The sequence below is a fragment of the Schistocerca nitens genome, chromosome 5, assembly GCF_023898315.1.
Source record: "Schistocerca nitens isolate TAMUIC-IGC-003100 chromosome 5, iqSchNite1.1, whole genome shotgun sequence".
NCBI lineage: Eukaryota > Metazoa > Arthropoda > Insecta > Orthoptera > Acrididae > Schistocerca > Schistocerca nitens.
The window spans coordinates 544,550,064-544,568,721 of record NC_064618.1 but is presented as its reverse complement, the minus strand read 5'-3'; the positions used below and the strand labels follow the sequence as shown (position 1 = coordinate 544,568,721).

The window sequence follows — 18,658 nt, the reverse complement described above, 5'->3', positions numbered from 1 at the left end:
CGAGGGAGGACTCGAACCTCCGACGTGGGGAGCCGCGCGAACCGTGACAGGGCGCCTCAGACTGCACAGCTACCCCTTGCGGCAGCAATGTTTGAAAATGAGTTTCAGCACTTTTGCTTTTGTTTTGAACACCCAGTTTCAACACCTGTGACATGCATGAGTGTGTGGGCAGTAACTTTGGTGCCATTAAATTTTACCAAAATTTCTTTGGGTTTTGTAAGCGATCTGTCTCCAGTACTCTGCTACTTCAGTATTTGAATGATTCACACATTGCCGTTTTTGATAGCCAAACGTGATTCATTTAGTATTTCTCTACCTACAGCCCTTTGTTTTGTTTTACACCTGTAGTGCTATAATTTTCCATATATCTATTGACATAACGCAGATGAATGGAAACACCAACAAATTCGCTACGCCGCACCGCAACTCGTAGCGTCGCGACATCGCCTCCTGCCTGAGCAGTCCACCACAGCGGGCTTGGGGATGAGCCACGGCACACCACGCCACGCTCGGCTGCTTTCGGCCACCCTCGGCGCTCGTCGGCGGCTTCCCCCGGTCCGCCGCGCAGCATCCGCGCGGCCGGCAGTGCTGGAGCAGGCGTCGCGGCGCCCGGGCCGCAGGGGATGACGCGACGGCAGGCGACGGCGTCGGTGTCGGCGGCGACGGCGACGCGGGTAGCCGGCACTCCAGGGGCCGCGGTTTCTGCGGGCAGACTGCCGCCGCTGTTGGTCCTCGCCGCCGGACTCTTGCTCTCCGTGCCGAGCAGCTGCGGTGCTCAGAAGGTTCCCATCGGTAAGTACACGCGATCCATCGTATGATCATATATGTCTACATGACGTCTCTGCAATTCACACTTAAGTGTTTGGCAAATTGGGCGTAGAACCCAAGTCAGGCTGTTTCTCTACTGTTCCACTTGGGGACGCATGTGGAAAAAATTATCACCTTAATCTTACTGTGCGAGATCTGATTTATTTTATCACTGTTATAATTTTTCCTTATGTAGATTATCAACAAAATATTTCTTCATTCGGAGGAGAAAGATGGTCACTGAAGTTTCGTTAAAAGATTTCTCTGTAACGACAATAGCCAATGTTTCAAAGATTGTCACTCCATCTCTCTTATCATACGTGGTACGCTCTCTCCACTTTCGCTATAATACGCAACTAGTTCCTCTTCTTTGAGCTTTTTCGATGTACTTTTTCAATCTTACATACTAAGGATGCCACACTGCTCATCATTACTTCAGAAGAGAACGCATAAGAGTTGTGCAAGCAGTCTCTCTAGTAGATTTGGTGAATCTTCTAAGTAGTTTGCTAATAAAATGAAGACTTTGATTCATCTTTCCCTCAATATCTTTTGTGTGATAATTACAATTTAAGCTGTCCGCAACTGTAATCCCCAGATATTTAACTGAACTGATAACCCCTTAAATTTGCAATTTTTGTGATGTAACCGGCATTAAAAAGTAATATTTTAGTACGAATGTAGAGGAGCGCACATGTGTTATTGTACAGGGTCATCTGATGGCTTTACCCGACGCAAAAAGACGACATCATCAGCAAATATCTGAGAGAGCTGTTCAGATTGTTTTTTAAAGCGTTTATACGGATTAAAAAGAGCAGGGGGCTATAACGTTTCCTTGGGGACCCTCAGATATAATTTCCAATACTGTGACCTTCCTGCAGGACATCACCTTTCTGAGGATATAGCTGTCCTTCTTACTTGGGTGTGTTTTGCTGTGTGATTGACAATCGAAGTTTTGTGTATACCAATACGTTAAACCCTGATTTTTATTTATGTGTGAGTTTTAAACGATTTTCTATAAATCGTTGCAAAAGGGTCACAGCAATAAACATTTCTCTTTGATAAAATATTCTGAAAAAACCGTTCGTAAAAAAAGTTAAATGTGGCGCCGAAGTCTACCAGAGACGCACAGTTCAACCTGCATTATGACATTTGTCTTGCAATGAAATGAAACTGCTTTAGGATACCAATCTTGACTTCCACTAAATGCAGCATCACTGTCCTCTTCTGTAAACAAGATTTACTGTAGCCTCTAACACGTAACATTTCCCTTTATTCTTAAAGTATGACTTACAATGCAGATATACTAATAATTTAGCAATGTAGGTCTACCCCACTTACTGTCAGAAACCTCATACGAGATATTTCACTAACAAATTATGGTTCTTACGTCTGGAGAACCATCAGACAGAATTCACTTTCCTTTTTTCATATTTTGATTTTAATCAACTATGTTTCCTAGACTGGCTTCTTCGTGAACCACATCTACTCGTACTTCGTCAAGCTGCGCTAGGCTCGTATTTACTTCATGCGGTTATAGAAGACTACATTAGGGAAACTGTACAATCAAAGGCAAATACTCCTTTTTCCTTACTTATTTCCCAACAGTATTGCTCAGCAACATCTATCACGCACAGAAAAAGTCACGCAAACGTTAATTCCATTAGTGACTTACCCTCTCCTTCTGTTACCTTTTCTGGACTTGGCACTATAGAGGCAAAGGTGCCATTATCTTTCCTCCACCTGTTCGCATATTGATAAATATTCGAGATTACTGTGTTCGTATGAAAACCGACTATAAATTTCTTCTTTCAGCTCCTAGAAACGCTCTTGCTTTTGAATGTACACATTCGCTGTTGTAGGAAACGAAAAAGAAACAACTGAAGTGGCGAGACGAGCACGGGGAGCTTACAAAAATAGTTTGCCAAACAAATATTGCAGAGTACATTACAAATATTGTCAAGAGCAATCGCAAGTCGTCCGCAGTTGTGATACTTCTTGTATGCATTCTGCTGGATGTGGTCTATTGTGCAGGTAGTTCCCAATCGCTTTATTACTATTAATTAGAGTATTATTATGCTCCTGTCAGTATAATATTGTTCCATTAACTGAGTAAACTGCATGTACTTGAGACGTGATCCTTCTGCTGTCTATGTTTCCCAAACTATTATTTTGGCTAGACTGAGCTTTAGCGTTACTCTGTTCATTGCAGCTACCGCTTGAAAATGCTTTAGAAGATAAATGACCAAGAACTGAAAAATTAACAGTAATTAGAGTCGAAGGAGGGAATATTGTCGCCTTATAAATATTGTACGGTCTTAGTATCCATTCAAAGAAAATTTATTGAGTTAACTTTCACTTTATTAGCCTGCTGTACTGGAAAATGGGCAAACTTTTCGAAATCTATGTAGTACGAAAATAAGTTTTTTGGAACACAGGATAGAGAATGGCGTGTATCAGTGATGTGTTTACGTTCCTTTGTGTTCAAACAACGACAAAAATAAAATATTTCGAAATTAGAAGTTCTCTGCAGGAATTTTACTCAGTAAGTTTACTGTGATCTATACCGTATTGCGTAAATAGTTTTCCATTTATGTCTGTTGTAGGTTCACTTTCTAATATCACGCGATTCGTTTGTCAATGTCCATATGGTTCGTGAGACATGGAAATTGAAAATTGCTTACAGATAATTAATATTGTATGTAAGTGCGCCTCTTTTAACGATGTATTTCTAATTAATTGCGAGTTCAAGTGATAGTAACAATAATATTAGATTTTGCAATAATTGTACCCTTTTTCTTTCTTCTTATTGCTTGTAAATTGTAAGAAATATTAACACATAGTATGAGAAATGAACCTTATTCGATGTGAAACTGTTGCTAAGGCGAAATTGTGAAATCCTCGCCCCCGAAATGAGAGGCGAGTACCAGAGAGTGTGTGAACTAATAAGGTGTACTAAACAATTTAGACTTAACTAGTCACTCGCGATTGTGATGGTTCTTTCGCTGAAGCCTGGAGAAAATATAAAGTAATTATACTACATAATGTTAATTATTGTAACTTAATTCTGCTGACGACAGAACACGAGTTACTTACTGACTTCATAGCTCCTAATACTATTTTGATGCAATGTTCATTTTTGAAGATTAATAATGTTAAAACAAAGTGAAATGGAGACGTGGATACAATTTTTTTCTGAAGTCGCCTCTTAACTGACTGATTTTTTCAAAGTGACTGCTTGAAGGTATCAAAGAAAGTAAGAAGCGGTTTTATTTTGCTGCGCTATAAGGGGTTACAGAACCGCTCCAATCACCGACAAAGAAAATAAAGTCTTAGCGTGTTAATATTGCAAAGATCGGATTGCCTACAAAGACGTGGAAACGAGAGTTACAAATCGTTAGTCTCTAGAGATGTGAACGCAAAAACATATCCATTTCATCAAACTTTGAATTACGTTCCATTTATTGCTCGATGGGGTTTATTATTTGCTCTCACGACGTCAAGCGTTTATTACTATTGAGTGTGATTCTGTTAAAGGTGATGGTGACTGAAGCCTTTTAAAGGAGACGACCAGGCGTCTGAGCTAGAAGACTCAAATGTACATGAAATTTGCCCTGTTTCTCCATTCTGATTTGCTTCTGTCAATCGTAGCTAAAACAAGTTGTTAGTTGTTAATGTGAGATGCATATTTGTTCCGAAGCGCTATAGCGATGTAATCTTGTGGACCTTTATTGTTACCTTGAAATACTTTTTCTTTGAAGCAATAGACTATTTTTATAGAAAACAGAAAACATCAAATGAAATGTAATGTAAAAAAAGGGAACCTTTACCACGCAACCACAGCTATGTCAAAACATCACATGAGCGAAGATCATTGCGATAAAAACTTCATTGTTGGTATAAACATCATACAATACACTCAATACCAACTCCTAAAAACAATATTTTAGTTCTTTCCTCCGAGCGTCATTAGTGACCTAAGCACATTTTCTTCAAAGCAACATCTTTCCGCAGATGATCCTGTGCAGTAAATGATTATACTAATTCTCTCTGGCGCAGTAGCCTGATCTTTGAATTGGACGCCATTTCGGTAACAAATCCGTCTATAACTTAGCGTAATAACCATACCTGGGTAATGTTAGTTGAACGTGAAATCCGAAGCACCTGTCGTTCCTCGTTATTTTGCATATAAAAGAGATGTGAAGGCTAGGTAAAAGCAAATGAAACATTAGGTGGTCCAACCGGGATTCGCTCCCGAGACCTTTACGCTTCGAAGCGCAATTTACCACTATACTACCAAGGCCGACTGGGTAGTAGATGATAACCCCAGAGTAGACAAATGATTATTTGTGAATGTCGTTATTTAGCAGTTTCATATTTTTTGTTTCTGTAGCGTTGTAGATCGTGCATAGGAAGCCTTTCTCGGATTTCAGTTTTTTTTGAAGCCCTACAATGAAACTGAATCTCGTATCTATCCAGTCAATATAATGTGATTAGGAGTCTGGAGACCGTAGCTATTGTCGGTATGTCGTTCTTGATCGATCCTATGCCCGTTCTTCCCCTATTATTCGGTCCTCTATGAAAATATTCTGTCTTCTAAACTTGCTATGAAGTTGTACAAGCTCGTTTCGCAAAAAAATTTTATTTATTTATTTATTTTTTTTTATTTTTTTTTAAATTCATAGTGCTGCCTCGACTTACTTTGTGTATCCTTAGGATCGTACGTGGAGTTGCAGTCAATTCCAGAACCACACTGTATTCAGAATGCAACGAAACACAATAATTTGCAACAGTTTTCTATAGTGAATTTAATCCAGAAGTTCGGAGTCATGCATATTTGTTGAGCATTAATCGATTAATCCTAATTTCATACGGAACTGCGTGGCACCCGGTAGCAGTTTCTTATTTTCATATCACAATGTACTTTTTGCAGCTCGGTACAGATTAGCATTACGACTTTCTATTAACATTTACTAGTCCTGTTAGGGTGTACACTAAATTATATAAAATAAATTCTCACCCAACTGTAACTGCCTAAATGTCCCATGGGTGTAGACTCTCTTGTTGAAGTGTCAATCACGGCAGTCATCATTCTGGTAGGCGCACTAGTAATTAGATCGAGATGTTTAAGAAACCTACTTCACATTTCTCGAAGAAGTACATTAACAGCAAATACCGGTATTTTTGTCTTTTTTTTTCCTTGTTTGCCACGAGTATTAAACCAAAAAGAATACCGGTACGGTCGGCCGGAGTGGCCTAGCGGTTCTAGGTGCTACAGTCTGGAGACAAGCGACCGCTATCGTCGCAGGTTCGAATCCTGCCTCGGGCATGAATGTGTGTGATGTCCTTAGGTTAGTTATGTTTAAGTAGTTCTAAGTTCTAGGGGACTGATAACCACAGCAATTAAGTCCCATAGTGCTAAGAGCCATTTGAACCAATTGAATACCGGTACATAAGCGGTCGTTGTGTTAAGAACGGAAGACTGAGGATACCGTTTCATACCAAGCAAATTACTATCGTGAAACTACTGCAGTATTATTTTTAACGGAATTTTTCTCACACTGGCGCTTTCTCATATCTAAAGGTAGACCATTGTTGTTGTTTCCGTAGTCTTAAAAGCGAATACTGGTTGTATGCAGCTCTTCACGCTACTCTGTCCTGTGCAAAGCTCTTCATGGCAAAATTTCTACTCCAAAACACATTCATTTGAACCTGTATGCTGTGCTCGTCTCTTGGTCTCCAGCTGCAGTTTTGATCCTCCACACTTTCATCCAGTAGTAAATTGACGATTTCTTGATGTTTCACAATGTGTCATATAGACCAACGCCCTTTTTAGTCAAGTTGTGCCATAAATTTAATTTTTCGCAGATTCCGTTCCTCATTATTTACCCGTTCTACCCACCTAACCTTAGCACAAAATTTCAAAAGATTTTATTCTATTTATGTTTTAATGTTTATCGTCCACGTTTCATTTCCATACAAGACTAAAAAAATGGCTCTGAGCACTATGGGACTTAACATCTGTGGTCACCAGTCCCCTAGAACTTAGAACTACTCAAACCTAACTAACCTAAGGACATCACACACATCCATGCCCGAAGCAGGATTCGAACCTGCGACCGTAGCAGTCGCGCGGTTCCGGACTGAGCGCCTAGAACCGCTAGACCACCGCGGCCGGCATACAAGACTACACTCCGTGCAAATACCTTCAGTAAAGACTTACTGAAATTTGAATTTACATTCTATATTAACGACTTCAGCGTTCTCATAAATACGTTTCTTCTATAAGCGTTTCGCACATAATATTCTCTACTTCGACCATCAGTTATTATGCAGCTCAAATACCTAATGTCATCTAGAACTTTTGAAGCCTTATTTACTACTATAATCCCTCAGAATCCTTTTGATTTTATTGGTGTTCGTCTTATACACTCCTTTCAAGACACTGCCTATTCCTCTTAACAGCTCTTTTAAGTTCTTTGCTGCCTCTGACAGAATTACAATGTCATCGACAAACCTCAAAGTTTTTATTTCATCTCCTTGAACTTTTATTCTTTTTACAAATTTCTCCTTGTTTTGCTTTTCAGCTTGCACAATGTGTAGACTGAATAAAATCTTGGATAGACTACAACCCCGTATCACTCCCTTCTTAACTTCTGTCTACCTTTCACCATCTTCGTCTCTTACAACCGCAGTCTGGCTTCTGTACAATTTGCAAATGATATTTTCTTTTTTGTATTTTGCACCTGGTACCTTAAAAATTTCAAATCTGCATTCTACGAATTCTATACACGTAGATTCATTTACTTTTATCTATCTTCTAAGTTACAGGGCAGATCTGGCCTCACGTGTTCTCTCCAGCACTCATACTCATGTTCCCCAAAGTCAGCTTCTACCAATATTTCCATTCTTCTGTAAATAATTCGTGTCAGACTTATTGAGCTGATAGTGCGGTCACCGCTCACACCTGCCCTCTTTGGAACTGGAACTGTTACATGCTTCTTGAAGAATGACAGTATTCATCTGCCTCACATATCTTGCACACCAGGTGGAACAGTTTTGTCGTGGTTGGCTCTCCCAAAAATATTAATAATACTGAGTATATTTCGTCTGCTCCAGGAAACTGTGTTTCGTCAAATTCTTCTCACAGTATCCCATCTCATCTTCTTGTACTACCCTTTTCCCTTTCTGTAATATAACCTTCAAGTTCACTTTCCTTATAAAACTCCAGTTTTTCCTTCTCTGCTTGGAACTAGTCTGCTATCTGAGCTCATTTTATTCTTAAAGGTTCTTCTCGTTTTCCCAACGTCTCTTTTATTTTCATATAGGCTGCATCTATTTATCCCATCCATACACATGATTCTACAACCTTACATTTGCCCTCTATCCATTTCTGCTTAGTTTAACTAGTTTACACTTTCTGTTAATTTCATTTTTTATGCGTCTGTATTCCCTTTCACCTCCTTAATTTCCTGTATTTGTGTATTTTCACCTTTCCTTATTTAAATTATTTCTTTATCTTCCAAGAATTTCTATTCGGCTTTGTCTTTTTATGTATTTGATCCTCTGCTGCCTTCACTGTTTCAACTCTCAAAGCTGACAATTCGTCTTCTATCGTATTCATTTCACTTGATTCAGTCAGTCATTGATTAATGTTCTATTTGAAACTCTCGATTACCTCTGGTTATTTCTGTTTATCCAGGTCCCAGTGCAATGTTTTCTATCGTTTGCAATTTCTTCAGTGTAATCTGAAACCTTCAAATATCTCCAAGCTTCCTCCGTGCATACAACCTTCGTACATGACTCTGAAACCAAGTCTTAACAATGATTGAATTGTGCTCAGTGAAAAATTCTACCAGGCGACTGCTCTTTTGATTCCATTACCCAGTTCATGTTTTCCTTCTCTTTCTTTTCCTTTTTTCAGATTCCAGCACCCCATAACAATCTAATTTTCGTTTCCCTGAAATATTTGAGTAAATTATTTTACCTCTTTATTCATTCTATCAATATCTTTCGTAACTGCAGGGTATGGTACGATAAAATTTATTAACTGCATGGTGCTTATAGTAACGTACCTGTATTCCTGCTTGGTCATTCATTATTACGCCCACTCTTGCTCCTATTTGATTGTGCGTTTCGTAAACCCGTTCTCACTTGATCAGATGAGCTGCTCTTCCTGCCACCGCATTTTATTAATTAACATTAACTTCAAGCTATTCATTTCCATTTTAATGTCTCTAACCTACCTACCTGTTAAGGGATCTAACATGCCACTCTCTGGGCCGTAGAGTGCCAACTTTTTCCGACGACGATATCCGGAATGTGGACTATTTTTAGCTCCAAAATGTTTTACCCAAAGAAGAAGAAAGCAGAAGGAAATTGCGTTATGAAGGTCTGTCACAATAACGACCTATAGGACAAACTCTAAACTAATATCTGGGAAACAAGGCTCTTGCATCCAAATATCACTGCTGGCTTTGCGAACAGCAGTAAGTATTCTTAAGTGGATACTCTTCAAATACGTTCCATTCTAACGAAAGGCACAGTGTACAGCTTATTTTTCTCTAGACTGAACGCGTTTCCAATGCCGTATGATCCTTTGGTATCAATTTACACATCTTTTCCCTGTTGGCAGTAAAACCGTAGTAGCTATTTCATCTAGGAGATCAGCTTTATGTAGCTCTTCCCCACCGGTCATAGAACTGCGGGAAGGTATTGGTTCAGTGCTGTATTCCTAAGCGAGCGTGCCCGTGGCTGGTTTCCACTTCTCCGAAGCCGTCTCCTTAATTGCCAAACTTGTCGATAGAGACTCTGCTGAACGCTGTCGAGGTTCTGTGTTCGGTGATCATTGAGCACAGTAGTGGAATCTTGCTTTAATATCAGAGGCAGATTTTGGTGGAAGTGTATTGCCATTGTATTAGACTCATCTGACGTGAAGCTTCAAGTCTATATATGATTCGTGTCGATGACTGTAAGGGATACTTACGAAGTATTGCTATTTGTGTGTATTGGATGAAATAATGTAGTAGAGGCGTTAAATAAGTAATGTGACACATCTACACATTTTGCCCATAATTTAAGTTGAAAAAATGAGGAATTTGTTGCAGGCCTCGTGAAATATTCCCGTTATAGCTCCCATAGTTTCATAAAGTTCCGATAGGTATCGGCACTGTACGTAGCTTTCAAAATTAACTCTGCAACAGAGGTGTGTTTTTTGGGTGGGGAGGAGGGGAGGGGGAACCAGAGCGTTGACCTGGAGACCTGGCAGCGAACAAAAGCACAGTGAGCCGTCGGGCGAGGAGTCTGTCATCATCGCAACAAAGCCGCGCAGACCTGAATGATCTCCCGCGTGCAGGCAGGCCGCACGAAGCTGTGACTGCTGCATTGTTGGAATGTGCGGACACTCTGATTCGAGGTGATTGTTGGATCACAATCAAACACCTCGCTGTACAACTGGGGGTCTCTGTTGATAGTGCTGACACACTCGTCCACCTGTTGTCACTCAAAGATGTGCGCCCACTGGATTCCTCGCCACCTAACAGAAGAGCGTAAGAAGCAGCGAAGGACCATCTGTGCTGAGTAGCTCACGAGTTAGGAGGTCAAACGCTATAATTTTTTGTCTAATATCTTTGCAGGAGATGAAACATTGGTTGATTATTTCGAACCGGAAATAAAATGGCAATATTGGGAGTGGCCGAGGTCATAGAACTTCAATGGACTGTGCTTCCTTATCCACCTTACAGCCCGAATCTCGCACTTCACGACTTCCAGATGTTTGGCCAATGAAGGATGCACACCGTGGGAAGCAGTACATGTATGGTGTGGAGGCTTTTGATGCAAAAAGACTTTGGCTCCAACGTAGATTAGTAGAGTAGTACAATTCGAACATACAGGCCCTCCTCCCAGTAATGTAGCGTAAGGCTACGGAAATTATGTTGAAAAATATGGTATTGTAGCCAAGAGACTAGATAATAATGTGGTGCACTGAAACGCTGAAAAAAAAAAAGAACCTGCTTCCAGAAAAAAAAGTGTTGCATTACTCATTGACTGCCCTTCGCGCTTGGTGGAGTCACATAGCCTGCTCCTCCACTGTAGGTAAAGAAGATGCTCTGTCTAACCTCGACCAGAGCCCGCGCGATTAAGTCTCTTACCGTCGCTGGTAAAGTCACGTCTTCTGCGCTCTGCAGCATTATAAGCGTGGCGGTGATGTTTGAATCTAGTATTCATACATTTCAAGTATGAATACTTGATTGAAACTTTTAAGTGGTCATCATATTGTGCTTACTTCACAGATTATATCTCAGGGACATAGAAACTGAGAAGGGCGAATGAAAACTCTAAACACGGTTCAGCAATAATACCTTAAACAGCATTCGACTTGAGGGTGATTACAAAGAAGATGTTTGATCATTCCCGATCTTTTTGAATTATTTAGCATTAAATAATACGCCAGGAGATTGGTAGAAATAAAAAATGCACGACTATGACGTCACATGGCAGATAAAAATAAATATCATTAGAAAACGCCGAGTTCGTATAGTAAAGGCTAAAACATCACCGAGTTGTTCATCCAACTCCAGTGGCAGTCGCCAGAAAGGAGGCACTGCGAATCATAGTGTGACTTAGCATTAAAATTCCAAGAGTGGAAGTTCCTAGAAGAGTGAAGAAACAGTTTCCTTATACATGTATCTCGCGAAAATATAACGAAAGCAAAATTAGAGAAATTCGATCTCACACTCCCAACAGCAGTTCCACCGGCGAGCCGCTTGCTGTAACCGGCATGCGGCTTGTTGCGTATATGCGTAAAACTGGAAAGGAAAGGGACACCAGAAAACAAACATCTTCATTTATTAGTGACTTCCGTCTCTTGTGCTGGACGAGGTGGTTATTTCTTGTTTTGGAATAGCCTTCTCTCCTAAATACACAACCTAGCCAGGTTTCTCTAAAATTTCGCTCTTTAAGTCACCGGAAAGTTTTCTCAGATACGAAGGGTGCGCTGATTTTTCATGTAGGGTAAGTATAACAATCAGTAAACATAAAACCTAGTGGAGAAGCCAAAATAACCGTTTAATATGAATAATTCGTGCACCCAGTTAGCTGTTTCTCAGTTTGCTACTTCAGAAGTAATAAATTACAAATGGAATCTAATTAGACGACTTCCTAAGTTTTTGCTCTGTCATCTTTCGATTTCCTCTTAACCGTTAACAGAAAGGTGCACATGCATATGCGAGATGTTCCAGAAGGAAAGATCAGTATTCAGGGATATGACAGGTACGATAATTCGAAGCAGACATGTCTAGTAAACATGGGCTCTAAAATGCACACCTTAACAGCAATGTGAACTTCGCAAGTCTCTTCTACTGCAAGTTCTTTGCTTTCCATAATTTGGGATGAGCTAATATGGACCAAAACAACAAAAATGTGACTAGAAAATATTTGCACCAAAAAGCATACCTTAAGAGTTTTGTGTGCTTGTACAGTAGAGGAGACGTGTTTCACGATAGCGAAGATGAACAAGTGCTCTTGGCTCTTAAGGAATTCTCTTTAGATCCCAATTTTAGTGGACATCTTTTTCTCATTCTGGTGCATACTATCACCATGAAAAATATGAAAAGCAGAGAGCTTGCAGTAGAAGAGATTTGTTTCACAGTATCACGGATGAACAAGCAATCATAGCTCAAAACGTATGCATTTTAGAGCCATGTTTACTAGACCTGTTTGTCCGAATGATCGTTCTCGTCATATCCCTGAATATTGAGCATTCGCCCTGAAACAGCCCGTATGAAATGAAGAAGATAGTGCATCCGGTGTCCTACGAACAGTGGATAAAAAATCATTTACTCTTCACACTTCATCGTCATTAATCATGTTTGTCGGTGATATGTTTAGTGTTCTTTCCGTCGCGAAATCCGAATGACAAACTAGCACGAATCTCTGTACCGAATACAGGAATATTTATTTTCTTGTTCGTCCTGTATTTTTCAGTACACTCTTGGATACAGTGTGGAATGGATAGAACCTTAGTAGTATATATTTTTCGTCGCGAAGTGTCTGTGTGTAGCGCCCTAAGGACAACTCTCGAAGGTCGAGACACAGTTTTAATCTTGCAGGAGGTTTAAATAGCGCAAACATCGCTACAGAATCAAAGGTACAGTTTGGAAATACGACCACATGTCATTCGTATTCCCTTAGCTTCTCTGATAATTAACGTGACCACGACTCATAGTGATTTAAGCTATGGAATGAAATTTCACAGTCTTTTGAATGACGCCTACATCGGTACTCCTCTACCCACAGTCTCACATGCAGTGGGGGATAGCCGCGGGGGTTTAGCCGAGCGGTCTAAGGCGCTGCAGTCATGGACTGTGCGGCTGGTCCCGACGGAGGTTCGAGTCCTCCCTCGGGCATTGGTGTGTGTTTGTCCTTAGGATAATTAGGTTAAGTAGTGTGTAACCTTAGGGACTGATGACCTTGGCAGTTTTTTTAGTGGGGGATAGATGGTACGTCAGAGCCAAATGCCTCCCAAACTGTTTCATTGGCGGATGTTATTAGGGAATAATGATTCTGGGAATTCGTATGCACAGAGTAGAATATCTTTAAATTCCCTCCATCATATACACGCATCAGAAAAAGTTTTGCGTCACCTCGGTTCCGTGACTTCCGGAACCTGTACAGAAAATTGGAATAGAGATCAACGTAAACATCGTTTCCGCCCTTTTTACTGCTCGTGAAAACCACACATTGCATGTTGTACCGCCTTACAGCGAGACCTTCAGAGCTAGTCGTCTAGATTGCTGTACATACCGGTACCTCTGGTACTCAGCAGCACGTCCTCTTACATTGCTGCATGCCTGTATTTGTCGTGGCATACTCTCCACAAGTTCATCAAGGCACTAAAGGTCTAGATTGTCCCAATCCCCAACGGCGATTCGGCGGGTCACGCACATAGCTTAAAATAATATGGATGAAAATGGATGGAGAATTTTCTTAGGAAGTGGTATATTCATATATTCATATATTTCTGAAATTATTACGGCCGATACACACAGCACAATTCGGTGCTTAATTTCCACTCATTTAAGACCTTGAGTATGCCATAAATAGCGCATCTCAGGTTCATCATGTGTTTCTTAACATGTAGAAAACCTTCGGTACAGTTACACACCGTCTCGTGATAAATTACGAACTACCTTAAGGAATATCGAACCACGAACGCGATCGAGTGTAAGACATTCTAAAATATATATATATATATATATATATATATATATATATATATATATATATATATATATATATATATATATATATATATATATATATCAGGACTATGTTTTTGGTAGGGACACATAGTCAGAAGCAACGACGATGCAGTTGTATATAGTATCCATTATTAGAAAATAATTTTGAAAATCGAAACGACTTTAAGATTTTCAGTGCTACACGCAAAGCTATACAAACGGTCGCGTTACGACTCAAACTGTGGGCAGTCGGTTGTATGTCCTGTGGCTGCACAAAAAACATTATTCTACATGGTGGCGATGCGCAACTTCACTCCCGACGTCCATGGCGAGGTCCATCTTTGCAACCACACCATGCAGAGCGCTACTGCTGGGCCGAACAACATGCCGAATGGACCGCTCAGGATTGGCATCACGTTCTCTTCCCCGATGAGTGTCGCATATGGCGGAGACGTGTTTGGAGGCAACCCGGTCAGTCTGAACGGCTTAGACACGCTATCCAGCGAGTGCAGCAAGGTGGAGGTTCCCTGCTGTTTTGGGGTGGCATTACGTGGGGCCGACGTACGTCGCTGGTGGTAATAGAAGGCGCCGAAACGGCTGTACGATGCAAGAACAATCAAATGCCGATACACACAGATCAGTTTGACTTTAGGAAAAGCAAGGGGCACTAGAGTGGCAATTCTGACATTGCGCATGATAGTGTAAACAAGACTTCATAGGATCTGTCAACCTCAAAGTAAAGCGGTGCAAGAAGTCCAAAATAGCAGGAAAACAAGAGTAAGCTAGAGGGAAATGCGGTTTATAAACAATATTTACAAGAACTAAGACAGGAAAAACAAGACTGGAACACTTCGAACGAAGTTCTCAGATTAGAAAGCGTATGAAACGGAGGTGTAGTCTTTCACCCTCGCTTTTTAATATTTAGACTTAGATCGAAGAAACGATGACGGAAATGAAACAAAGCCTCAGAAGTAGTACTGGAATTCAAGGTGAAAGGATACGAGTGGCAAGATTCGCTGATGACATTCCTATCTTCAGCGAAATTGTGGAAGAACTGCAGGACCTGTGGATGAAAGCCCAATGACTGCACACTGGGTGTTGAGGTTAAACCGAAGAAAAGTTAATGTTTTCCTCTATCTTTACGATATTTACACTAAATGACAGTAAATTACGATTTATTTATAGCCGAAATCACGATTGTGTGAAATAAATGTCATTAAAGACGAAGTCATGAGGAGTAGCTGAAATAAGATTAACGATAAACTCAACTTCAAAATAGGGGACCACGACGTTGGCGAGGTAAAGCAAATCTGCTACTTTGTAAACAAATTAACACCTGACGGCGAAGCACGGAGGATATAAAAAACAGGTTAGCACAGGCAAAGAGTGAATTCCAGGCCAAATGAAGTCAAATATTGGCATTGTTATGAGGAAAACTTTGAGAATGTACGTTTGCAGAACAGTATTATGCCGGCCGCGGTGGCCGTGCGGTTCTAGGCGCTCCAGTCCGGAGCCGCGCTGTTGCTACGGTCGCAGGTTCGAATCCTGCCTCGGGCATGGGTGTGTGTGATGTCCTTAGGTTAGTTAGGTTTAAGTAGTTCTAAGTTCTAGGGGACTAATGACCACAGCAGTTGAGTCCCATAGTGCTGAGAGCCATTTGAACCATTTTTTTTGAACAGTATTATATGTAAATAAATCATAGACAGTGGAATACTGGAAAAGGCGAAAATAGAAGAGTTTGCGACGTGGAGCTGTATAAGGATACTGAAGGTTACGTAGACTAATAAGAAAAAAAAGGAAGATTCCTGCAGAATCGACGAAGAAAGGAACTTTGACAAGAAGATGGAAGAGTATAATAATACTTGCTTTAACAACAAGGAACGAGATATGTGGTACTTGAGCCTAGAAGACAGCAAGTGTAGGGAAAGACAGGAATTACAATAAAACCAACAAATAGCTGAGGTTGTTGACAGCAAGCAAAGAGATTGAGGAGTTCCTGTCGGGCCGCATCAGACGAGTCAGAAGATCGATGAAGGGGGGATTGAGGAATCAGAATTGCTAGAAGAAATGTCGTAATTCAGATATAGACGGCATGATAAAGCAGCAGCATAAATAAACAGATCGTAGCCTAAAATTAAACTTATTGTTGCTTGGAAGTATTTAGGTACTGGACAAGACATAGGAGAGACTTGCTAAGTACCGGACACTGCCCAGTATCGGATAGAGCATGCTTCTCAATAACTCCGATAGATGGCAGACAGATGCACTCTTATTCGTTAAGTTATTTGTCTCTGAAAGTCACAATACAGTTCTCACTTGTTTCACCCCAATGTTGTCTGAGCTGTGAGTCGGAGATATGTTTGTGCTCGAACGGTGGCTTCCCCGTAATAAACAAGACTAGATGAATAGAATGTGTTTAACTATTTTTTGTGGTAACACCACTTTCATTGTGAATAGATAGAGGTAACTGAATTTCGATTTAAAACTGCCTGATGATAAATTTGTATTTTTCCACTGCCTCATTTGCCCATTACCGGACAGACATCAATTGTTCAGTACCCGATACCTAAACTACCATATTAGTACGACGGAAAGTTCACAAATACCAATTTTCCCTTTCCAGGTATATTCCTCGCCATGGATGAAGAGAAAAAAAGGGAGATTTTGGTCCAAGGATACCATGCAGATTTCTATTGAGCAAGCCCTATCCAAAAAATTGGGAATAAGATAGGCTTCGATTCATTTTTCTTTCCGTTAAAAGAACTTTGGCAGACAGAGTAAAGGTCTTAATACATGGTGAGGATGCTGAACTGAGGCTCCTGGTGGTCGTTTCAAGCAGACCTTCTCAGAAGAATTAGAATCAAGCTTAGTTGAGCATTTGGTAGTTATAGATAACAATGATGCCAACGAATATAAAAGAATTTTTAAGATTTGAATTTTAAATGGAGACCTTAAAATTCCACACCGATTCAGTAAAGGAAAAAAAAACAGCAGGTGATAAATTTTATTATGAATTTATACGCTGCCATCCTGAACTCTCTTTGCGAAAACATCAATCAACGAGTATCCAAAGACATGTCAGTTTTAATGTCAACAGAGAACACGCTGACTTACTTTATAGCAAGTATGAGGCAATTTTAACAAAATAAAAGCTTGATCTCTCAAAAATCTTCAACTTTGAGAAACTGGTGTGTCATGTACGACACATCATTACCACCATATTCTGTGTGACATTAACGAACAAACTACAGGAATACTATATCACATAGTACAGAGAGATTCTAGCATACATCAACTGTCATGAAAATTTACTAACGCCTCGAAAAAAAATGTTTCTGGCACCGCTAAATCTGCTAAATACGTAACGCGGCAGCGTGCCATTAAATATTTGTATGACCGTGCATAAACGTTCGCGAAAATAAGGGAGCTGCTCATGCCATTTGTATAGTCGAGACAAATAGTACGAAAGGCAGCAAACTGGACGTTAAAAGCAGAGTGTTCTGTGGATGTTACTCATGAAATAAATGAATTTAAAAGAGAGGCACAAGACAGTAATGTAAGTTTCTGTTTTGAATACGATATAGCTGACTCTAATTTTCTACTGTAGAAGACACAGAAAGTCTATGGTTAATAGTCCAATGTTTGACGAAGTACAGTGCTGGAAAATAAATACTTTAAATTCTCTTTTCATTTTATGTCGAAACAGATGTAGTTATTGCTTTTTGCTTTACTTGCCACAAATATAACAGTTTAGGCAGAAAATGAAAAGCAATAGTGCATGTTCACTATGAAAAAACATTTAGTTACACTATGTGATCAAATGTATCCGGACACCTAGAAGAAAATGACAAGTTCGTGGCACCCTCCATTGGTACTGTTGGAATTCAATACGGTGTTGGCCCACCCTTAGCCTAGACGACAGCTTCCACTATCGCAGGCATACGTTCAATCAGGTACTGGAAGGTTTCTTGGGGAATGGCAGCCCATTCTTCACGGAGTGCTGCGCTGAGGAGATCGATGTGTGTCGGTGAGGCACGAAGTCAGCGTTCCAAAACATCCCAAGGGTGTTCTATAGGATTCAGGTCAGGACTCTGTGCAGACCAGTCCATTAAAGGGTGGTTGTTGTCGTGTAACCACTCCGCTCGATCGTGTTGAAAGATGCAATCGCCATTCCCGAATTGCTCTTCATCAGTGGGAAGCAAGAAGGTGCTTGAAACATCAATATAGGACTGCGCTGTGATAGTGCAACGCTAAACAAGAAGGTTGCAAACCACCTCCATGAAAAACACGACCACACCATAACACCACCGCCTCCGAATTTTACTGTTGGCCCTACACACTGCTGGCAGATGACATTCACTGGGCATTGACTATACCCACACCCTGCCATCGGATCACCAGATACTGAACCGTGATTCGTAATTCCACACAACGTTTTTGTTCTGTTCAATCGTCCAATGTTTACAGTCGTTACACAAAGCGAGGCATCGTTTTGTACTTACCGGTGTGATGTGTGGCTTTGGAGCAGCCGCTCAACCATGAAATCCAAGTTTTCCCACCTCCCGCCTAACTGTCATAATACTTGAAGTGGATCCTGATGCAGTATTGAATTC

General features: G+C 40.5%; 1 protein-coding gene across 1 annotated transcript in view; it reads left to right on the top strand.

The window, feature by feature from the left end:
- The first annotated feature begins 623 nt into the window (after positions 1-623).
- Positions 624-18,658, top strand: part of LOC126260569 (glutamate receptor 1-like) — a 1,252,588-nt gene continuing 1,234,553 nt past the window's right edge. The window contains exon 1 of the mRNA XM_049957904.1: positions 624-792. Coding sequence (XP_049813861.1) covers positions 624-792 — 169 coding nt within the window. The remainder of the gene's footprint in view (positions 793-18,658) is intronic.